The 25,072-nt window shown below is 30.0% G+C and overlaps 1 protein-coding gene and 2 pseudogenes across 2 annotated transcripts; 1 reads left to right on the top strand and 2 right to left on the bottom strand.

The window, feature by feature from the left end:
* Nucleotides 1-1,137: 1,137 nt before the first annotated feature.
* Nucleotides 1,138-5,095, bottom strand: LOC149890972 (uncharacterized). The gene is made up of 3 exons (XM_090082853.1): nucleotides 4,952-5,095; nucleotides 1,984-4,776; nucleotides 1,138-1,346 (listed from the first exon to the last, which is right to left on the bottom strand). The coding sequence occupies exon 2, from the start codon at nucleotides 4,739-4,741 to the stop codon at nucleotides 3,383-3,385; it is 1,359 nt and encodes a 452-aa protein (XP_089938979.1). The 5' UTR covers nucleotides 4,742-4,776; nucleotides 4,952-5,095; the 3' UTR covers nucleotides 1,138-1,346; nucleotides 1,984-3,382.
* Nucleotides 5,096-9,088: 3,993 nt separating this feature from the next.
* On the top strand, nucleotides 9,089-10,727 carry LOC149890971 (uncharacterized; annotated as a pseudogene).
* Nucleotides 10,728-14,509: 3,782 nt separating this feature from the next.
* LOC149890970 (52 kDa repressor of the inhibitor of the protein kinase-like) lies at nucleotides 14,510-23,314 on the bottom strand (annotated as a pseudogene). The gene is made up of 3 exons (XR_016451076.1): nucleotides 22,882-23,314; nucleotides 17,765-18,782; nucleotides 14,510-17,626 (listed from the first exon to the last, which is right to left on the bottom strand). The product of XR_016451076.1 is annotated as a 52 kDa repressor of the inhibitor of the protein kinase-like (transcript).
* Between the last annotated feature and the right edge of the window lie 1,758 nt (nucleotides 23,315-25,072).

Raw genomic sequence — 25,072 nt, 5'->3', positions numbered from 1 at the left:
AAAACAAAAGTATAATTTCTGCGCCTATTTAGTATGATTTCTAATTTTGTTCGATAAAAAATCATGAAAAAAATATATATATATAGTAATTTTAAGTAATGTTTTAAACACCAACCTCTCGAGGCAATCGGTGGCGAAGCTCATTTTCTGCAACTTCGAAATCTAACTCTTCATCCGAAAAAATTAAATTCATGTTTCTACTTTAATTTTACACAGTTTTTTTAAACACCAAATAATAGAATGTAAAAATATTCATTAAAATAGAACAGACAGCACAGCATACTTAATGGCTAATAAAATTTATTAAGTAGGCCTACTAAATAAAAATTACAATAAAAATTACTATTATATTACTACTATATATTACGGATAAAAATTTCGTGAATTTTAGTGACGTATACGTTTTATGCTTTATAGCAATGGCCGAAAAAAATACAAACAACGATAAATTCTTCGAGATTACGAACTTTTTTTCGTACGTGAAAAATTGCGTTTTTACGAAAGATTTTTTTTCTCGAAAAAATCTTCGAATTGTTTATAGCATTGGCCCCAGTTATATTTTGAGATCAGTGAAAAAACACATTTTTTTTATCTGAAAAGGCGATTCCCTTGTTCGTTTATAGCATTGGATTTAAAAGCGAAGTTTTTATCTTAAAAACGGAATTTTTTGAATGTTTATAGCAATGGACTTTTTTTTTCTTCGCTTTTTACGGTAAAAACTTCGTGTTTTACGGAAAAAACTTCGTTTTTTATGTTTATAGCATTGGCCCCTGTTCACAGTGGTTTAGTAATGGACATTTATCATGCGCATGCGTTATATTTTGCTCAAATGTTGGTAAAAAACAATGTTCGCAAGTAAACAGAGAATAAATCAGACAGCCTCCCTTTAGAGGCCCAATTCTGGCCCAGTTCCGCTTGCCACAGCGGCGCGATGCCGACAATTGATCACGGCTCAATGTCAAAATGGCCAATGGCCCAGCATCGCTAGCAAGCACTGGCCCGGGATCATTTTCCAGCATTCGTCCGTGATCGTATGCCAGCACTGACCCGTTACTTTTAACCAATATGCATTCACTAACGCGCTATTATTAGCCATTTCTGATGTGATATCGCAAAAAAAGCAAATACAAAAGTAAATATTTTTTGAAATTTATTCCAATTCAAATTGACAAAAATTAATTAAAATAGTGCAGATAATGATAGTTTTAAATAGTGCTATTTATTAAGGGAGTTTTTTTCGTTCTTCCCGAGCTTTTCGTCCACCATATCGATCTCCTGAAGGCTGAAAATATCTTCAACCTCTTCGCTTGATGCTCCTGAGGTTAAAGGATTTATTTTTACAGCATCTAGATGCAAAATTGACTTTAATGTATGTATATAAGTAAATATAAATATAAATTTAAATATATATATATATATATATAGACATATATATATTTATATTTATATATTTTAAGTAATTTTTGTAAATGTTTATTTTTATTTTACTAGAATTTTAAAAATTAAATTTCTGAGAGATCCTGATTTTTACAGTTGAAAAAAGTGCTTTTTTCAGTCGAAAACTTGAAAATAAGTTTCATTGGGTAAAAAGAAATCTTTATCTTTATTTACAATATATATATATATATATATATATATATATATATATATATATATATATATATATATATATATATATATGTTGTAAATAAAGATAAAGATTTCTTTATATATATATATATATATATATATATATATATATATATATATATATATATATATATATATATATATATATATATGTTGTAAATAAAGATAAAGATTTCTTTTTACCCAATGAAACTTATTTTCAAGTTTTCGACTGAAAAAAGCACCTTTTTCAACTGTAAAAATCAGGATCTCTCAGAAATTTAATTTTTAAAAGTCTAGTAAAATAAAAATAAACATTTACAAAAATTACTTAAAATATCTGAAAGTATAAATTCTAAGCATACTGCTACTAACCAGTGCCAGGGGCGGATCCAGGAAATTTTTTGGGTACATCTGATTTTTCCACGAGCAATTTTTCTCCCCCCCCCCCTCCACAATTCCGGAGTTGGAGGGGAAGGATTAATACACCATATATATACACAGGGCCATTCCGAAAAGATCTTCAAGGAGGAGGAGGAGGGGGGGGGAGGAAATAACGTATGTTTTTGCCGAGTTACTTCTAAAAAAAAAAAAGTCATCGTTTACTGACATTTCTGACTATAGTTAAAAACTTGCCTAATCACAGTTATCACGGAAACCAATAGTGCCAAGCTAGCTGACCCGAGAACGCCACCTATATGGGGTGATAGCTGACACATTCAGGTATCCTGTGATGCAAATTTTGGAATCAATTAATTACATCCGCGGAAGAAAATTCAGTTTTAATGCAAAAATTTTGTGTTTTTTGCCCCTTTTGAGAACTGCGGAAAATCTGCTATAAAATCAGAACCACTCAAGAAAAATCGATGAAAATTTTTCCACTTATAGACGATTGCCTTAACTATGTTCATGTAAAATTTCAGCCAGTTTCATGCTCTAGTTTAAGATTTATAGTCATTTAAAGTTCAAATTTTACCATTTTTTGGTACTTTCGCCACTTATCTTTTCATTTTAGAACACTTAAAATGTGACAATACTAATGGTTTTGTAATGTTTGAACTCCTCAGGGTAAGGGCAACAACTTTTGTAAAAATGTTTTTTTTGATTGTCATTATCATTTTCGAACTATGAGGCAAAACGTTTTTCCTGCAAACCAAAGTCTATATATATATAGGCCTTATAAGAGGCTCTGATATAAAAAGACCAATTTTAAATTTCAAGACAAGAAATGTAGTCAGAAACTTTAAAAATAAGCATTCTGTAAATAATTAGCTGAAGTTAGTGTAGATTTAATGATATTTTACTCCCCACCACCTTTTTCTCTTATTTTCATTTCAAAATAATGGAGAAGCTTTTTCTATTTAATGCTTGATGACATAACCTAACTGCAGACAAAATAAATAAGCTACAGAATATTCACGAGTTCTTTATTTACAAATAAAAACTGTTCAGAGACAAAAATAATGTCTGAAAAACCTTTTGAAACAATTTTCTCTCAAACTGTTTTCAGAGATGTTATCACATAACATAAATATGAATTTTGATTTCTTCCTCAAAGTTCATTTTTTTCAAAAATATTTTAGATAATTTCTGTCACATAACTACTATATTGTAGTTTCTAGCATGACATATATGAAGGACTCTAATGGCAACAGGTTTCATAAAAGGAAAGCAATTTACCTCTGAAAATTTCGTATAAATAGTGTTTGTTCACAACAGTGAAAAAAAATTTAACTCTGAAAACTTCTCATAAATAGTTTTTGTGAACAACTCTTTAAAGATGCTTACTATTCAGATCAATCAAGCAGTTCAACAATTTTTCCTTGTACTCCGGATGATTTTTGTCTCTCTTATATCTGGACCAATGCTGGTGAAAATCTTGATGCGCTGTTTCAACTGATTGCTCACTATAGGGTCTCAAGGGGGATCCTTTGCGACTTATGAAATCCGTAATGTGGTGGAAGACCGTGTGAACTTTGGGAGTCACACTTGCACCAGGTATCATGAGATAGCTCCTCTTGAAGGCTTCAATTTTTTCATCAAAGTCCGGCTGAAGGATGAAACCAAAGCAAGCTTCCACAACCAGGTTGAAACATTTGAATGCTTCAATAATACTGAAGGTTTGATGAACTGAATTTGTCTCAACCAGTTGGTGCAGAACGTCCACATTTTTCAGAAGCTTTCTGCATTGATTGCCCTCAAACTGACCCCCATGATAAGGACTTGGTTGAATGTGGAGTGCAGCAGGCCACTTATCGGCGTCAGACCATGCAGTTTTGAGCATCTTGAACAAATAGTTCACAATGCCTAAGAGGAGATGCAACTCCATTGGCGGGATGATTTCTAGAATGAGAGAGGTGTCAGGTCCACTGGTTATCGGTTTTCTGATGACATTGCCGAATGATTTTGCATTGGCAACAACCCCACCTGATCGCTCAAAAGACTGCAGGTTTAATTTGATTGAACCGAGTGTTCGCAAGTTTCCGGTGTGGACAAGACTTTTTGAATCAATGTCACAAAATGCGCATGGGTGCATGCTTGAATGGGTTTGCAGACCACAAACAATATTTGCAACTTTCATGTCACAAGCCAAAAGGAGCTGAAGTCCACCTGCATTGATCATAGACCAGACTTTTTCAATATTGTCATGGGTTTCTGGAAGATCCTCTGATACTGCAACAAGAATCTGTCTCTTGACCCCAATGTCTTTGCCAGTCCTTTCAGTGAGAAGTTGTTTTTGTGCAAACAGGCTTGCTTCATTCCTTGCCGGAGTTTCAACAATGTTGAGACAAAACTTAAGGGATCCTTTCCCGCCGTCGATGCCTAGCTTGACAAAATAACCACCAGAAACTTTGCGGGCCTTAAGTACATGATTAACAAGACTTGGAAAATCTTTACAGTGTGCCACAACCCGAACTGTACCAGAATCTGCCTTTCCATCTTGAATTTTCAAGGCAGTGCAGGTGAAGAAATCTTGCAATTCTCGGCCGGCTTTCTGAAAATTCATGTAAAAGTTTGGCTCCACCATCTTGGCATCAGATGTTTGATTCACAGTTCGGACAAGTTTCTTCAATCCGTTGTTTGATAGCCCAGTATTTAACTGGACATTCACCAAAGCCTGAGTAGTCAACATTGGTGTGCTCAATGTAGGTTTGGCACCACTTGGACCTGAATTTATTAGAGCAATGGGCTTTATTTCTTTTAATATTTTCAGTGTTGAAATTGTGCTCTAACCTCAAAAAAGTGAGAAAAATTCATACTACAAGTTACCTAGACTCCTTTTAACGAGCTGAGTTTTAAACTAATAAACTATGTAAAAATTTAATGAAGTTAAAATATTTACCCGGTTTGATAGAGAGTGGAGGCCCTCCACCTGCTTTAGCAAGTTTGACTGTTCCTCTTGGGGATGATTCCTTGTTGGCAATAACTTGAGAAGCTATCTGTTCTGCTGCCTTGGAGTCTTTTGCTGCCAAAGACTGCAGATTTTGTCAAAACTACAACTGAGAAAATTGATGTGGCAGTCCCTTTCCAAGTGGACTGAGGCACTCATGACATCTCACACTTGGCTCTTTCTCACCAGCATTTTGTTTTTCAAGAGGGTGTTTATCTTGCAGCTTTGAATGTGCAATCTGACAAAGGAGACAATCACACACTTGACTACGAGTTTCTGCTCTCAACCGTATTGAGCTGAAGTCAAACAAGGAAGGAAGTGTGACTTCTTTTCCCTCCTCTTTCCGGCGCAAAGCAGTTCTGCAAGATTCGCAGAGTCCTTGCGGTACCCGGGAATCACAAACATCAAGATTGGTGCTGTACAACTCGCAAATACGTTGTGCCTGGAAAGCTGTGAGTGGCCTAGAACTTTTTTTGAGGCAGAGCAGGCACACACATTTACGGTTTTCTTCATGACATGGGTTGGCATTGTCACACATTTACGGTTTTCGTTTTGGCATGGGTTGGCATTGTCACAATTTCCTTTAACTGTAAAAAAGAAAAGACAAGAGAGTGCACACTAGAGAACTTTTTAATTTTGCCTTTTACTTACAGATTATCAAAAGGTTTAAATTAGATACAAGGCACCATACAAATCATAAAAAGAAATGAAAAACACAATCAAATGCAGCCTTTCATGTCACAGGCAATTTGGATGCATACTTTCTAATTTGTAATCTATTGAAAAAATCTACATTTAAAATTACCTTGATGAACCATGTCTATCTCTTTTTATATTTCAAAAGTAAGCTTTCTCAAATCCAACAAACCAACATTTATTAAATAGAAAAAAGCTTTAACTAAAGAAAACTAAGTAATGGTCTCTTTTAGGTTATTGGAACTTTTTAAAAATACTCAAAAAATGTACCTGACAGATAAAAGTTGAAGTATTGATGAACCCTGATGTTCTGTTGGTGAATCCTAATGAATCTCCATTGATAAATTTTGAAGATCCGCAATTGATGAATTCTAATGACTTACTGATGATGAGTTCTGATCTACATAAAGCAAATAGTTTCTTATTTTATAAGAAGAAAAAGGTTTTTGAACATGTACACAAAAAAAATAAGTAAGGGATTTTGGCTACACAACATAGGCCATCAAAAAATCCATTTTTACCTTTTGCCTATGATTGTTTGAATGCTTCAAACAAAATCCTTTAAAAATGGTCTTTGAGACTTTAGTAGGGAGAAATGTTTAATGCAATACTGCTTAATTCTAATTACTCCCTGATTTGAATTAAAGGAGTCTCTTTTCTACAAAGGGAAAATTTTGTTTTTGGTAGCCTTTCAAATATAAGTATATTAAATAGGAAAAAAAATACTTACTGTGAATTAAAGAATGTTATGAATGCTTTTCTTCTTTTCAAAAGAAAATTCTTCTTTGGAGCACTTATTACACATAAAAAAACGTTTGCACTATGCAAGAAAAGGTTTTAAAATGATATTTCAAAACAAATACATGCTAATCCCTAACTATTTAAGGTGGTAGCAATAATCCGTTTTTGTACTATATTTTAAAAACACGTTCAAAGCAAAAATATGTACAAAAATTTAATTTTTTAGATAATTGTTTAAGTTATACTCCTCTTTAAAAGTTTCTGACTACATTTCTTGTCTTGAAATTTAAAATTGGTCTTTTTATATCAGAGCCTCTTATAAGGCCTATATATATATAGACTTTGGTTTGCAGGAAAAACGTTTTGCCTCATAGTTCGAAAATGATAATGACAATCAAAAAAAACATTTTTACAAAAGTTGTTGCCCTTACCCTGAGGAGTTCAAACATTACAAAACCATTAGTATTGTCACATTTTAAGTGTTCTAAAATGAAAAGATAAGTGGCGAAAGTACCAAAAAATGGTAAAATTTGAACTTTAAATGACTATAAATCTTAAACTAGAGCATGAAACTGGCTGAAATTTTACATGAACATAGTTAAGGCAATCGTCTATAAGTGGAAAAATTTTCATTGATTTTTCTTGAGTGGTTCTGATTTTATAGCAGATTTTCCGCAGTTCTCAAAAGGGGCAAAAAACACAAAATTTTTGCATTAAAACTGAATTTTCTTCCGCGGATGTAATTAATTGATTCCAAAATTTGCATCACAGGATACCTGAATGTGTCAGCTATCACCCCATATAGGTGGCGTTCTCGGGTCAGCTAGCTTGGCACTATTGGTTTCCGTGATAACTGTGTAATACAAGTCTAAATTTGCCGACTAATTTTTCAATAAAGTTTTTGTAGGGGGTAGGGGTTTAGACACCGCTCTTCCCTAGTGACAACTCTGTATTTATAAAAAAAATACGCAAGGATATTACTAGGACATCTTACCATAGTAAAATCGTATATTTACATAAAATTTAGAAATTTATTTATATTGACAAGTCAGATTTATTTATACTCACAAATTAGCTTAATATTTTCACATTCCATTTTTAAATTATAATCTTACACATTTTACACATCTTATATTTTTATCGTAAATAATTATATATTATGTTTATATTGTAACAAACATAAAAAATATAAATATAACAAAATAATTACTTATTATAATAATAAATATTGAATTTTATATAAAGAAATTAGATGCCGCAATCTTAGTTTTACATTTTGCATAGCAAAAGTAAGTTTTAAAATCTTTATTCTATTTAAACTTGCATAATACATAAAACTTCAAAAAATAAAAACGTTTACACTATAATTATTACAACATAGCATTTACAAAGAATGATAACAGCAACAACGATATATCTGAAACCAAGGTATTTAACGCGATGCACAGTGGGCTAATTTTCAAAAAAGCTGGCCAAAAGTCAAAAAAAAAAAAATCACTATTGTGATTTTATTATTTTGAAACTACATAAACAAAGCCCTATTGCATTTAATTGTATAAGAAAAAGTTGTATAAATTTTAAAGTTACCTAAATCTACGCAGTTAAACATCTGTTATTAAAAACACTTAATAGGCATTTTAAAAACAAAAAAAAAATTTATTTATTTAAGTTTATTTATTTTCTTTAACCTATTTTTCAAGCATTGAAAAAGTAGTGAACCCGCGAGATTCCGCTTAGTTATAATTTGGATGTTGTTCATAAAAGTGTATTCTAAAGATTGATTAAAAGAAAAGGCACCTGTTTTTGCCTATTACTTCATTAACTTATATTGTGTAGTGCTAGTCGTGTTTTTTAGTAAACAAAATGGCGGTGTTTTGTTTTCTTTACAAAATCAGTCAAATTGTATATAGATATAGTTATTATGTTTCTTAAGAAACTGATTTTGTTAAGTGCAATAAAACTACAAAAAAATTAGTAGCACACATGAATGAGATTTTGACAAAGTTAGAGTGAAGGGGGGGGGGGGGAGAGAAACCCCCTCGGTTACGACGTCTTTTTTACCTCAGCTACGACGATTTTTGTATAGTTTTATTGAATTTTACAAAATCAGTTTCTCAAAAAATATAACAACTATATCTATATACAATCATATGATTAACAGTATATTTTACCTTTCTCTTATATATCGAATTTATATAATATAATATATTATCGATTACTTTTTACTTTATTTTTAATTAGTTTAGTAAAGTTATAATTTTTTAATGATTTTTTCAATTATTATATTTTCAATTAATATCTAAGGTTCACAAAAAGATCATTTGCAAATTCCTCGAATTGAAATTTTTGAAATTTTAAAAAACGAGTTATCTTCAAGATCTAGATGACCAGCTTAATATTTTGCAATCACAGTTGTGTCTAAGAAGAAAAATTTGTTTCCAATTTTCAACAGATGATAAAAAGAAACTAAAAAATGTATTGACAAAATTAAAAATAAAATGGAAAAGTAGTAACCGAAAAAAATATATATTTTTGAAGACACATGACACTTGGTTAAAAGCCTCAACAAATATTTGTGTAAGTTATTTAATGCTTATCTCTATTAAAGTTTTAAACTTTTTTATATTTACTAAACATTTAAATAATTTCAGATTGTTCAAGCACGAAATAAAGAGAGAAAAAGCCATAGTGCAATGGGTCGACCACCTTTGAATTTTGATGAAGCTAGTGAACGAACGAAACGGCGAAAAACAGAGGAAATGCGTTCGACATTTAGTTCATCCGAGTTAGCATTTGCTTCTCAGATGAGTCTTCGGGCTTCAGGAGCATGCAATGCCGGAGTTACAGTTAAAGATTTACCTTCACAATTCAACACCGAGTCGCACAAACATCTGAACTATGTGCTGAAACAGCTCTTTCTATACTAATGGAAGCAAAGCTTTCTAAACATCAATATTGCATTATAAGAAGTGCTGCAATTGCGAATAGCTCTTCTTTTTTACCATCTTACGAAAAACTTAAAGAAGCCAAGAAAATGTGTTACCCTGAAGATATAACGGTAACTGAAATAAGCGCCGAAGTAAAACTGCAATCTTTATTAAATCACACTTGTTTAAGAATTATAAAAACTCAACAAAATGTAATTGACTCCTTGAATGTAAATATTTTATCAAATTTTATTTTAATTCTTAAGTGGGGGTTTGATGGCAGTTCCGGTCATAGCGAATATAAACAGAGATTTGCCGATGGAAGAAACTCAGATGCAAATGTTTTTCTGACTTCACTTGTACCATTACAACTGTTGTGTACAAATTCAGTTTTAGGTCAAGATATTATTCTATGGAAAAATAGGACACCCTCATCTACTCGATTTTGCCGACCTATCAGACTTCAATTTCTTCACGAAAATGTCCATACAAGCATTAATGAAAAAGACTATATTGAAGATAAAATAAAATCACTGGTTCCTCTCATCATTGTTCAACATGAAATAGAAATTAAAATACATTATAAATTGGTTATGACAATGATTGACGTAAAAGTTTGCAATGCAATAACATTGACGAAATCAACAATGTGGTGTTATTTGTGTTCTGCTACTTCGAGTCAATTCAATAATATCAATTTCGTTAAAGAAATAAAAGTTGACGAATCAAAATTGGAATACGGTTTATCAACGTTGCACACATGGATTCGCTTTTTTGAATGTTTTTTGCATCTTGGGTATAAACTTGGAATAAAAAAATGGCAAGCACGTTCTGACATTGAAAAAAGTATAATATTACAACAAAAATTGTTAATCCAGAATGCTTTTAAGCTGCAGCTAGGGTTAATAGTTGATCGACCGAAACCAGGATGCGGTAATACAAATGACAGAAATACAGCTCGAAGATTTTTTAAAAACTCACAAGTGTCTGCTGATGTTCTAGGAGTGGATTTAGAACTAATAAATCGGTTTCATGTAATTTTACAGGTATTATCTAGTGGCTTTCCAATAGACGCAGACAAACTCGATAACTATTCTACCGAAACTGCACTACTTTTTGTTGAAAAGTATCCTTGGTACAACATGCCTACAACAGTACACAAAGTACTTATTCATGGAGCCTTAATAACAAAAACAGCAATACTACCCATAGGACAACTATCTGAGGATGCACAGGAATCGAGAAACAAAGACTTAAAAAATATCGCGAAGATTTCTCCAGGAAAAATTCCAGAAAAAATACAATGCATGACGTTTTTTGCAGACTTCTGGTTTCGTCAGATCCTGCAATATTTTCACTTTTAAAATCTCATGCAAAAGTTAGCAGATCTTTGTCTTCTCAAGCTTTACAAATGTTATTACCTCCGGAGATTAACGAAAACTCTGAAACTCATTCGTCTGTGATTGAGTTTATCAACAATATTTCAACAATAAATGATTCAGATGACAGTGGTGATTTATTTTAAAGTAATATAAATGAAACAATTATGATAAATGATGCAAATAAAAGTTTTCCTTGTTTTCCTTGAACAAATAAATAAGTAGAATAAATAATGAATTTTTCAATTTATTTTTTTTAACATTGCGGCATAATAATACAGTCATAATACATTATATATCGGTATTATATATAATGTTTATATATGTAATGTAAATAATACATTAGTCTATTAAACTTAAATGTCGAATTAGAACTAATTGGTTAAATACGAAAGCCCAAAGGCATTTCTAATGATTAATGTTTTTAAAACACCGCCATTTTGGATCTACCATTATTGAATTTTGGTACACTTATGTCAAATTCAAAGTTGGGGATTCAAAAAAATGCTTTACAGATATTTTCCATTAATTATAATCATTTTTTGACTTTTGGCCAGGTTTTTTGAAACTCCGCCCACTGTGCGATGTATGCCAATAATTTCTTTATGCCAAATAATGTTTTAAAAAGATTGGTGGCGATGTCGCAAATAAAGATGACTTTTTTTGTTCTGTTTTTACTTTTAGTAATTTGTATTTTTTAAACTTTATATTTTTAAATTTTTTTTAAATATATTTTATATTTTATTTCAATTTTATTTAAAAGTTAATCCACGATTAACAGTAGCAAACTTATCAATGACTTTTTTTATATCTATAACTATCTCTGTATGAATATTCATTAATGCTAAACCATTTAGGCGGTCCTGAACCGCTTCGCTTCGGCGCCTAAAAAATTACATGCTTCGCATGTAATTTTTTAGGCGCCGCACAGTGGAAAATTGTAGAGCAACAGCATATCATAAATGTTTTTTACTAATGTCGCTACTGTCATTATATTTCAATTTTATTTAATAGTTTAATGGTCAATAATTGCTGTAATACAGGAATTTCACATAATTTTATGTAAAAATAAAAGATTTGAAGCCCTATTGTTTATTACTTTTGCGGATGTTCATTTCAAACCTGTTCGCTTCATCACTTTAAAAGTTAATTTTCTAAAAAACTTTCTAGGAATAAGTATAAAGTATTATACATTTTTGAAAGGCTCATGTTATGGAGATTTTAAGAAAATTATACATTTTTACTTATATGGTTCAGTTTAGGAGTAATTATTTGAACAATTAAATAAATGAAAAAAATTAATATTCTTCAAGTTCACTGAGACTTTTGGTAGTTACCCACGCTTCCCCACGCTTTACATTTAATGTAGTATTGTAGCCTAGGTGTTTATTAAAAACATGTATAAGAATGAGTTGCAGAAACGTGCGGTTTCCGAAATTATCGAGAAAAGAGTGATAAAAGTAAAAAAACAGAAAACCGCTTTTTATCGTGGTTTCAAATTTTGTTCATTTATAACAATAGCTTGGTGTATGTTTTTTAACTTATTATTAATTTTTTATTTATACCATGGCATTCTTGTATTTTTGCACTCCTTTTGTAGTGAATGTACACTGCCAATATATAAAGAGTTGAAACATTTATATCAGTATAACAAATTCACAGTGGAAATTAAATCAACTCGTTTGAGTATTGAATATTACTTTAGTTACTTTTGTGACTTGTTAAAATGACAACTTTTAAGTGTTTGAAATGTAAATTATTGCTTTCCTATATTGATGGAGGAAAGACAGTTGAGGCACTGTCAACAGTTTTAAAAGAAAATTATCAACTTTCTGAGGACAACTTGTGTTTCATCATGGGTGATATTCAAAGACACATTATTCCGTCTTTTAATAAACTATGGATACTGGCGTCACGGAAAAAGGAAGCTTTTTTATCTAAGAACAGTGATTGGTTGGATATTGTGTATCTTTACCTAACTCAGAAGAGACAATTACCGACTCCACGCCATCTACTTCTTTTGAAAAACGCGGAAGGCCGTGCGTGTCTTATGGAGATTCGTCAGAATCCAGCAAAAAAAAGAAAAAATTCCATGTTACTTAAGGAATATGGATTCGAGCATATTTTTAATACATATCTTCAGGCGTTGCATTCAATAGGAGAAGAAGCAGAAGCAAAACTTGTGGAATCATTAAGGATTGCTGATAAAGACAAAAAAAAAATTAATATCGAGTTTTATGGAAAACGCAAGCCAGAAAAATATGCTAACTGATGAAGAAGCACTCAGCGTGTTTATTGATTCAGATTTAACAAAAGCACAATATTTGTACATGAGGAAGGTGACAAATGAACGAAATTGTTCCATATTTCCACCATATTGTAAAATTCAAGAAATTAAACAGACCTGCTATCCACCATCTTCTGCAATAGAAATTACGAACACACATCCGAAAATTCTGGAACTGCAAGATTTATTGGATCACACTGTAGCTAGAATTTTGACCATAGATTCCGTGTACAGTATTGAATTCAAGCATTTACTTTCATATAGTAAATGGGGCTGTGATGGTTTCACTGGCCAAAGCCAATACAAGTAGAAACTTCCAGAGGAATCTGAACTTATTTCTGATGCAAATTTGTTTACTAGTTCTTTGGTGCCTATCAAACTAATTGATATAGTAACTGGCGCAGTTGTTTGGCAAAATCCGGCACCTTCATATGTTCGTTTTTGTCAACCTATATGCATAGAATTCTGCAAAGAGATTTCCAAGAAAACTAAAGCCATTGTAGATGAAGTAAAGAGCCAAATAAATTCTTTGCGTGAAATGTGCAAGAACTTGATGAAGATACTCTGCAGCTTTTGAAAGTCAACGAACTGATTTCAGGAACTGAAAGTCCCTATGTAGTTATGATATAGTACCTTTAAGGTGGTACCAGGGTAAAAAACGGCTATTTTTGATAAAATTTTGAAAAATACCAAAATTAATGTTTTGAATTCTTAAATCTTCCTATTTCAATATGCGTATTGCAAAAAGTCAAAAATCTTCTTAATTTTAATCAAATTTGGCCTTTTTTTAAAGAGCAGTTTGGTTCTTGCTTCATAACAACGACCTTAGAAACGCTTTTTTTCTCGCTAAATCTCAATTTTTCAGAAAAAATAACTTTTCATAGAAAATAGATAATAGGCTGAAATTTTGCAGGTTTAAAGATGAACATATTACGAATGTTGTCTGTGAAGCAAATTTTTGTTATTTTTTATTTAAAACTCATTTTTATCATGCTTTGGTCCCAAACTACCTTTAATTTTATATCTTAAAGTTCGAATGTCAACCTGGTAAAATTAAAAATGGTTTAAAAAAATCTGTTTCATTGACAACATTCTTAATACATTAAAGAATTCATGTTCAAATTTTCAAGCAGTTTTGACTCTTTTTGAGTTAGTTATATTAGATGAAAGAATAAGCAGTTTTGGGGGTAACATAACACTAATTATGCGCATAATTAATGACGTCATCACTAAAATTTTTTTTTTTGGGCTACTGTTTTATATATTTTTTTTGTTCATTAACAGAAAAGAGCTAAAGTCTATTAATAGTTTTCAATTTCTTGTTAAAAAGTTACCTTTACCCTGGTACCACCTTAATATACCTATACATTATTTCATAAAAGCAACTATTCAAAAATTGTTATTAAGAAACTCTTTTAAATATTTCTATAATTAGTAGGTAAGCACTTTATGTATTTTTCGTCGTTTTTAATAATTTTAAGGTATTTTCATACATTTGTAAAGCATTGTGTTAAAGTGTAAATTAACAAACTGCCAATTTTGAAGTTTTTGATTTTTATTTATTTATTTTTAATATTGTATTACAAAAAATTCTTATAAAAAGTATTTCTCAAGAAGCGTCATATACTACTTTACATTTGTGCAAAATTTCAAACCTCTATTTTTAGTAACAAAAAAGTTATCGATTTTTGGTCCGAAACACACCTTTATTTTCCACTGTGCGCCGAAGCGAAGAAAATGACCGCTCACACTCACATGAAGTTAATGGAAAGGTAGCAAGTAACTTTAGACAAACTTTTATGTTTTCAAAACCAGGAAAATTTATCGCTTTTAAAGTCTCAGAAATATTAGAAGGGATATCTCCTTTAAAATTTAACCAGAAGGCTTCCCATAAATCAAGCTCACCAGACAAAGCAAGCGGATTCGGTAAATCTGTTCTATAAAAGTCACTGAAAGATATGTTGGAGTCTTTCCAACTGGTGTCACGAGAACATTGCACTACTGAAATCATTTTTCTAGGAACTAGCACAAATGCTTTATAACATTTTAAGGCAGTATCATCAAACCTTGTGTCTAGTTCAACACTGAGATGGTCTAACAAAGGAGTCGTGGTAACAAACTTAAAATAATCAGAAATAGATTCAGAAGGTGTATTATCTCTGTTTTTGGAAATAAAGGAAGTTCTTGGCTTTGTTTCGGCTACATTAATATTTTGTGCAATTTTTAAAGCCTGTTCATAACACATTTGATGGTGCTGATCAACTACATTTCTAAGTGAAGATACAACATCTTTCAACGCCTGAATAAGATTTAAACCATCATAAATATCATTACTCTTTGACTGCAACATTCGCGTTATGGGAAGAGTTAAGTCAAACACATTTCTTGTTATGCACATAGCAACAATAAAATCAAAACCTGTAATTAGTTTCAGAAGAGACGATGCACTTGAAGATGTTGAGTGATTAAAACTCTTACTGACATTTAAAGACATCTCTTCAAGACAAGAGACCAAAGGAATAAAAAGTTCTTGAAAAGTGTCTAATCCATTTACTTTTTCCACCCAACGTGTCCTGCAAACATCTTTTAACTTTTTTTTAACAGCTGATGGAACAGTACTTTCGATATGCTCCTCTAACTTTTTTTGTCTCGTAGGTGAAAGATTAAAAAAATATGATACTTCTTTAACATGTGTCAGAAGATTCTTAACATATTGTACGTTGCACGAGGCACAAATAGCTAAACTTAGCCTATGGCTATAGCAATGAACAAATGAAGCTTTTTCATTTAGATTTAAAATGCGAGAGGACAATCCTTTGGTATGACCAGCCATTGCTCCAGCACCATCATACGACTGTCCTCGGCAATTCATGATATCTAAAGAAAAATCTGAAATACTTTTTAACAAAATATCAAATAATCCTTCACCAGTAACACCATTTGTGCAATGTAAAAAACTGATAAATTCTTCTCTTATATTACACTTCGAATCAACAAATCGTATAACTAATGATAGCTGTTCTTTATTTGAACTGTCAGAAGCTTCATCAGCAATAATAGAAAATTATTTAGAATTTTTAATTTCTGCTATTATTGTGTCAGTAATAACTTCTCCACAACACCTTACTAACTGATTTTGTGATGTCTTAGATATATAAGATGCATTTCGTTGATGATATTTAAGATGATCTTCAAGAACTTTATCACCAGCTTTAACACGAAAATGTAACAATTCAATAAAATTACCTACAGTATTATTAGAAAACTCACCATTTTCAGGATGAAACTCCGAATCATCTATATGGCCTCGTAAAGAAGACCAAGACGTCGACAGAGAATAATTGTTTCAATAATAAGTTGTAATAACTGTCGGTTTTTAGAAATCTGTGATTGAACTATTTTTTGAGATGTAATATCTATTGATTCTGTTTTACAAGACCAAATGGACGACATTGAAAATAAAACTTCAGCAGTTTTTACATGTAAGCTTTTATTTCTGCAGACAGACCTATCATTGGTTTTGCCAAATGCATGTATCTGAAAGTAACGAGAAGCTTCATTCCAGCGATCAAAAGGCTTACTAAATAATCTTTCGACTAAACTACATTCAGATGGAAAATTGCACCCAAAAAGTACATATGGCAAACAGAAGGCTCCATCAAATATTTTCGAATATATGAGCCATGGAAATTTTTCCATCCACATAAATTGAAAACTTCGCCCATTCAGATTTTTAGGAAAAGAATATGTTTTACAAGGTACAAAAACAGATTTAACTAAATGTTGAAGTTCAGAATTACTTAAGGTTTTTGCAACATTTGAATAACTAGTATAGTTAGAAACCAAATAACCAAAATCATAATTATTGGACGGTAAAGAAAATGATTCACAACATGTAATTTTACTAAATTTTGATAATGATAATGGTGGTTGAGTAGAGACTTCCATTGGTTTCCTTTTTATATTATCCAATAAAAGACTACTATCTTGATGTTTGGCCTCGAAATAAACTTTTGTTTTAGTCTGCGACATTTTGGTGCTTTCATTTGGAATTTTTCGTTTTAAATTTTCTTTTATTATCACAGGGGTATAATGGTTGTGTTGGAAAGGAGCAGAAAAATCATATAAAACACCTTCATAACAAAAAAGGAGATAAAAAGACTCAATATTGTTTAAAGAGGTTATACGAGGTACAATAGTAGAGCTGAATAAAGTTTTAAACTTATGTAGACCAAAATCTGGATATAAACATTCTATTTTCTTATTGCAAACACTTGATAATGCAAGAATACAAAGGAAAGAAGACCAGTTTTCATTGTTACAATTATTAATAGCTTCTTCTTAAACTAAATCTATACTTTTTTTTCCTGAATCCAAAGAATTTAGTGATACTGATAAAGGAAGAATGTTATCAAAGCATAGAAAAGAGCTAGTATTGTTAACAAAAGCATTATGAAAAGTTGGATGATTAGAATAAAATTCGGCATTTAAGAATAACTCAATTGAGGTCTGTAATCTTAAATCATTAGCCATACAGTTATTTCCAGTTAGACACAAGGAGATAGAACTGTACAGACAGTTTCCAGTTGATTGAGACCTGAGATATACATAAAATATAATAATGTATTTATATGAAAAATTTATAAATATTTTTAACTAGCTAGCAGTCAATATAACATTACAATTAACCAAATAGTTAATTAGAAAATTATGGAACCTGAACAAACATCTTTACCTTAAAACAACAAAATTGCCATTATGTTTTTCTTTAAAACTTTTTGGAAGATAGATTTCAAAAATTTTAAGAGTTTTTTCTGCTTTGCAAGAGTCGACAATAATAATATCTTTACAAGAACTAATATTTTTTTCTAACATATCTTTCAAAGAAATCAATTTTGTTTTATCATTTTGTAACATAATGTTTTTAATTTCTTGATTGATTGACATTTTAAATTAATACTCGGACAAACAAATTAATGCTTGAACATTTAAAATTAAACAAATTTTGAATATTTTGAATTATTCGTATGTATATTAGGGTGTATGTGTTAGGGTACGTCCGACTGTTTTTTTTATAAAAAAAACAGAATATTTAAAAAATAAATAATGAAAACTAAATTAAATATAAAGATAAATAATATAATGAAATAATACTGGTACGTCTATTGATGTATTTTATCACTTATTAGAATATTATTATTATTTTTACCTCCTGATGATTGCAAAACAATAGATTTCGTCAAAAATTTATTAAGGGTGTTATGCATTAGGTACGTCCAAAAATTGTTATAAGTAAAGAAAATTTTCAATTATTTTTTTAACAAGCTAAATAAAAATTTAAAAAGATTTTTAATTATATATTAAAATAAAATTGGGTACGTCTATTGATCTGTTTAGGTAAATATTATTTATCAAGAATTGCTTAAACCTCCGGTTAAGATACTTTTATAAACGTTTTAAAAATCGCTTTAAACAAGAACCATAGGTATTTTTATTTCACAATTGCCCGTAAATGTAAAACGCAAGCGTAGTACTTAAATCTTATTGATATATACAACTAAAGATATATACTTTTTTAAAATTCAATTAATAATCGAATATAGTATAATTTATATTTTTGATATTTTTGGGTACGTCTTAAGACGTATTAGACGTACCCTAGATCCGCCCCTGAGTGCAATGAAGTGTTCCTTTACTCACTTTGGCAAGAATCTGTCTGACAGATAAACATCAATTGGATGTCAATGAAGACCCTGAAAACCATAATAAAAAAGAAAAAATTAGTGAAACTGTTTACTTTAACAATAGGTTGTTGTGCATTTTATTGCGAACACACACACACGCACACATATATGTATGTGTGTGACCATTGACAAAATAATTTAATGAATGTTATACAAATATCAATACATTACAACCTTTAACTTAAATTAATGATTACAATTGCATATATAACATATATGTATTGTAGTGCGTGCGTGTGTCTATATATATATATATATATATATATATATATATATATATATATATATATATATATATATATATATATATATATATATATATATATATATATATATATATATATATATATATATATATATATATATATATATATATATACAGTTGTGGACAAAATAATAGTAGTGTGATTAAAATTAAGGAATTAATATTATTATCTTTCAACAGTTACTGAAAATGAAATTGTAATACTGGATTATTAATTAAATAGGTGTGAGATGATAAACTAATTAGTAGAAAATTTTAAATTTTTGCTTTTATTTATAATATTTATATAAGTATAAAAAACAGGTTGGACATAATAATAGTAGTATTAACTTATTTAATGTTATATTGCAAATAATTTATTTTATAAACAAAAAAATGATATAAATTTAATTAAACAATCATAAAAAATTAATATTTAATCGCATGCCCCCGGTTTTTTATCACAGCTTTGCATCTATTTAGCATTGAGTTAATCAAATTTTGACAACGTTCTAAAGGAATGTTGTTCCAAGCATTCTGGACAACTTGCCATAACTCCTGCTGATTTTTTGGTTTTTGACAATAAACTGCCTCTTTTACATCCGTCCAAAGGTTTTTGATCGGATTGAGATCCGGTGACTGTGCAGGCCAATCCATAACTGCAACCCTATTCTCGATGAACCAACTTTTTACCCTGCGACTGGTATGCTTTGGGTCGTTGTCCTGCATATAAACCCATCTTAGGGGCATATCTTCTTCTGCATAGGGCAACATGGTATTTTGTAATATTTGAAGGTATATGTCTTGGTCCATAACACCATCAATCTTATAGATTGGCCCTACGCCATAATAAGAAAAACAACCCCAAATATTTATTTTTGCTCCGCCATGTTTTACAGTTTTTATGGTGTATTGCGGTTTGTATGCAGAGTTAGGTGGCCTCCTTACATACATCCTGCGTCCACTTGACCCAAATAAAAGAATTTTGCTTTCATCAGACCACAAAATATTACGCCATTTTGAAACAGGCCAATCTGCATGCGTTTTTGCAAAATGTAATCTTGCTACCACATGACTTTTTTTCAAAAGGGGAACTTTTCTTGGGCTTCTGGCGACTAACTTACTTTGTACTAACCGCCTACGTACTGTTCTCGAAGAAACGCTTAAATTTAAATCTTCTTTAATAAGGCGGGAAGTTACAAAAGGATCGGCAACAGCAGCACGTTTTATCAATCTGTCTTCATGTTCAGTCGTTTTTTGTTTTCGGCCCCTTGTTTTGCCTACATTTTTCCATTTTAGAGCATTTCTAATCATCATAGGAGAACAACTTAATGTCTCTTGAATAAATTTGTATGTTTTCCTTTCTTGTTTTAATTTAATAATTAGTTGTCTCTTTTCTGCACTACAATGCTTTGCACGACCCATAATTTCTATTTATAAAATAAATTTATACAATTATTTTATATACTTCATTAAATTAACACTAAAATTAATCTTACCTTTAATTAGTCTTATTAAAACCAAATAAACAAAAAGCTAATATAAATAAATTGATGGGAAACAACAGATATGTTACTTTAACCTACAAATCTAGATATGTTCGTATATAAAATTCGGGACTTCCCTAAAGTAATTTGAACACTGTTACCAACATATTTTACTCCCATTTCATTATTCAGTGTTTGTATTACTGTTATGCCTAAATTTATTAATTCATATTTAAATACATAAAATTATTATCACAAATCATTGTTTTACTAGCCACTACTATTATTTTGTCCACAACTGTATATATATATTTAAAATACCAAAAGTCTCAAAAATCTAATGCAAATAAAATACAAAATCAAAAGCAATTTATTAAACATTTATGGGAATCAGTTCTATGCCAATTGCATTTACCTAATGTATTTTCTCCAATCAGCAGCTATTGAATGAATAATTATAGACAATGTTGTTATAAAATTGTTATTGTTAGGAAAGAAAATTACTTAAGACACAAGTAAAATTAACTTAAATAGGTTAAATATTTCAATTACTACCTCATATAAAACTATGTATGAAATAAGCATATTAATTTTGTTAGTAATAGTGTAAGAAAATAGACTTAGTACAGATTTTAACAAATTAAATTATAACAAGTGAAGTAAGGGTGAAACAACAAAACCATCATCAACTTACTGAATACACACTTGCGAATTCTGTCATCTAAAATTGCAATATCTTTAACTTTATCTCAGTGTGATACTGAATGTGACTCTTAACAGACTTGAATCACACAGGTTTTTTAATACTAAAACCTTGCAAAAGACACAGAACTGGCCAAAATGATATTTTGCTACTTTTAAACCAAGGCAAACTATCAATATTCAACTGCCCACAGGGAGCTGAAAATTTTGCAATTTTATTGTAAACATGATTTAATATTTGTTAAAGTAATTGCTGAACCAAAATAAAAATTATAACCACCTGCTTGATATGCGACTATAAAATGGTGTTGAGTTTTTTAAATAGGCAAATCAGGATGAATTAGACAGAGAATACACAGTAAAGATAACAAATCAGTCCAATTAACACTAAACTGAACAGCCCAATCAGCTAATAGGGAAGTCAAATCTGATGAGAATGTTTCATCATCATTATTATTACTAAAATCTAAATATGAACAAGTTCAGTTTCAACATTAACATTGTTATCTGAAAATATATTAACAACAGTTCCAAAATTGAATCATTATTATCTACAACTTTTTCACTTATTGCAGGAAAATTGTCTTTTGTAGATATGTATGAAAGGGTAACAGTTATCTCACGGAAGGAGTTCTGTGGATTTACTACTTCACAATTGATATCTTTATTAAATATTTGTTGCCAGCATTTTGAAATAACTCTATCTATATATGTAACAAGAACAATATATTATCCTGAAGTTAAGATAGAAAAATATATAAAGATTTAATTTGGATGGTTCACTCTTATATTGAATTGCTAAAATGAGAAAAGTGATGATTGACAAAGTCATTTCATGAATGTAATGTAAATGACAATAGATAACAACCAAGGTCACTTAAAATGAGTTTAAAACTAACTTAAATTAAATAAGATTATTTTAATGACAAGTAATAATAAAGGAACGTAATAAAGATAAATTAATAACAACAAAAACAACAACAAAAATAAAGATAACAACAATATATATATTGTTATTATCTTTTCTTTGTTGTTGTTATGCTATTATTTTGTTATCATCTTTTTATATATATATATATATATATATATATATATATATATATATATATATATATATATATATATATATATATATATATATATATATATATATTTAATATATGAACTTCAATAAATACGAATTCTCTCAATACTAATTTTTTATTTTATCTAAGAAATTTTCGCTAGATTATTGATACTAGCATCTTCAGCTTTAATTACAAATATAAAAATGTATAATTAATATTTGTAATTAAAGCTGAAGATGCTAGTATCAATAATCTAGCGAAAATTTCTTAGATAAAATAAAAAATTAGTATTGAGAGAATTCGTATTTATTGAAGTTCATATATTAAATTTATTCAACTCTCATACAAGATGTCGTCATTTAAATATATATATATATATATATATATATATATATATATATATATATATATATATATATATATATATATATATATATATATATATATATATATATATATTCAATCACACAAACATATATATATATATATATATATATATATATATATATATATATATATATATATATATATAAATAATATAAAAAAGTTTTTTTATTTAAAAACTTGATTATCTTACAGTTATTGTGATTAAAACTTAATTTTCAAACCTTTAAATAGCCTTTTCTTTGACCATTTCTGTTTTATTGTTAAATCAATCTTGCATCAATGTTATTCAAACTGTTTAATATAAAAACATAGCTAACCTTTATACAAAATTACTGTAATGATGTGTGCTGACATAAGTGAAATTTACATTATTTACATCATAAGACATCTAAACTTTTTACAGTAGTACTTACTACTGCAAGAGTTAGGACGTAGCAATTGCAATTCTAATTACAACATAATTATGCCTTTTCACAAAAAAGCAAGTTTCTTTTTTAATAGCAAACGTACGTTTGCTATTATTATTACAATACGTATTGTAATAATAGCGTAATAAAAAACAACTGCAAAAGCAAGAAATTTACGAAATATATCTTGTAAATATCTTGGCTACACTTCTGTAAAATCATCATGGATGACGCAGAAAATATTCAAAATAATGACGGTTGTGGTGTTGCGTTAAAAAAGTTAGTCGTTAAAAAAGTTTATTAAATGTGAAATCTGCGCATGCGCAAAATCATTAAAACTTTTTTAACGCCTTACGGCGTTAAAAAAGTTTGCCCGTTAAAAAAGTATTCAAAATGGTACCGTCAACCGGGGTAACTTTGGTCGCCGGGGTGACTTTGTTGACCGGGGTCAATTGTTGATTTTTTTTTAAATTCCTAAAATTTAACAAAGATAACATGTTTTAATTTTGTTAGAGATACCAACAATATATATCGACTATTATATCAACAATTTTGGTATATCAACAGTTTTTGTGAATATAGCACAGATACTTCGTAGACTACATTGAGTTTATTTTGGCATCTTTTGACACTTCTGATACATTTATTGAATCAATTCTTAGCCGGTGAAAATGCCGAGGAAATATAGGCGAAAGCGTGGTTCAAGAGCAGATGCAACTTCATACAATCAAGAAACGTTGTCCAATTCTATAAAAGAATGTTTAACTGGAAGAATAAGCGTGAGAAAGGCTAGTCGACAGTTCGGAATATACGCTTCCCATTTGCTTTAACCGCTGGACGTTGCTGTTTTCCGTCCGCTAAAGATGTAAACGCGCATCAAAAAATCAATACCAAAAAATCAGTTCCTCGGTCTTCTTGCTCTACTGCAACGTCAATTGAAAAGCGATAATTTGAGATCTGACTTCAAGGCTAGTGGAATATTCCCCTTCGATAAAGAAATGGTCATGAAGCGTTTGCCACAGATTAACAAAGACATTGGAGGAGGTACCGGTAGTACTGTTAAGGAAGTATTCAATGAAGATATAGGTCTATTAGTGAAACATTGTGGACAGGATGGGAAAACAAATCGCACCAGAGGGAAAAAGATCACACCTGGCAAAGCGATAACACCTCAAGATCTGGTGAATAACACAACTCCTACCACATCAAAGAATAACAATAACACCAAGAATAACAGTAACACCAAGAATAACAAGAAAAGGGCAAGAGTTGAACAAGTGTCATCATTCTCAGATGACGATAATGACCTACTAGAAAATGACTGTTAATGACTTTTGCACAATAACAGGGAGCTAGTTGCAAAATTTTTTGTCCATTTAAATGTTCTTTTCATGTTTCTCTAAGTGTTTAAGGACTGATGATTTTTTAAAACTCCAAAAAGTGACCAATGTTACCCCATAGCAGGGGTATTATTGATCAAACATGATAAAAACCTGGGGTAACATTGGTCACTTTTCGGCGTTTAAAAATAAATATTTGTAATAAAAAAATTAAAAAAACAAATATAGAGGCCTATAGCCAAGACCTATAATGTTATTACCACAAGAGAAAACTGTAAAAAATTAATAAGATTCAGAGATGTTTAAGAAAAACTGCCAAAACTGACCAAAGTTACCCTGGCTAACGATACTCTTTAATTTGCACAACCCTCAAATCCACAACAGAATATGCTTTGATATTTTGATTAAGGCATTGCAAAAGCTCTTAAAGAGAGTTTCAATTATTTTTTCCAAATTTTTTTTCCCTATAACTTTCTAATTCTACAATGTTATACAATTTTCATGACATTTTCTTTTTCATTTGACCTCCTCATAGTATCAAAGCTTTTAAACTCCTAAATAAATTATATTTCATGAAAAAAATAGAACATAGATACTCACTTCTAAAAGAATTATACTATACTAATTATAGTAATATATACAAAATCAAATATTTTTAAATTCTC

The sequence above is a fragment of the Hydra viridissima genome, unplaced genomic scaffold (assembly GCF_058129835.1).
Source record: "Hydra viridissima isolate aposymbiotic clone 2 unplaced genomic scaffold, HvirCarnegie_v1 scaffold_3, whole genome shotgun sequence".
In the NCBI taxonomy this organism is placed as follows: domain Eukaryota; kingdom Metazoa; phylum Cnidaria; class Hydrozoa; order Anthoathecata; family Hydridae; genus Hydra; species Hydra viridissima.
This window is presented reverse-complemented; position numbering and strand designations above follow the sequence as displayed.

What these genes read in the sequence shown, in the direction of transcription:
- LOC149890972 (XM_090082853.1), bottom strand. Translation starts at nt 4,741, where the DNA reads ATGTTGACTACTCAGGCTTTGGTGAATGTCCAGTTAAATACTGGGCTA.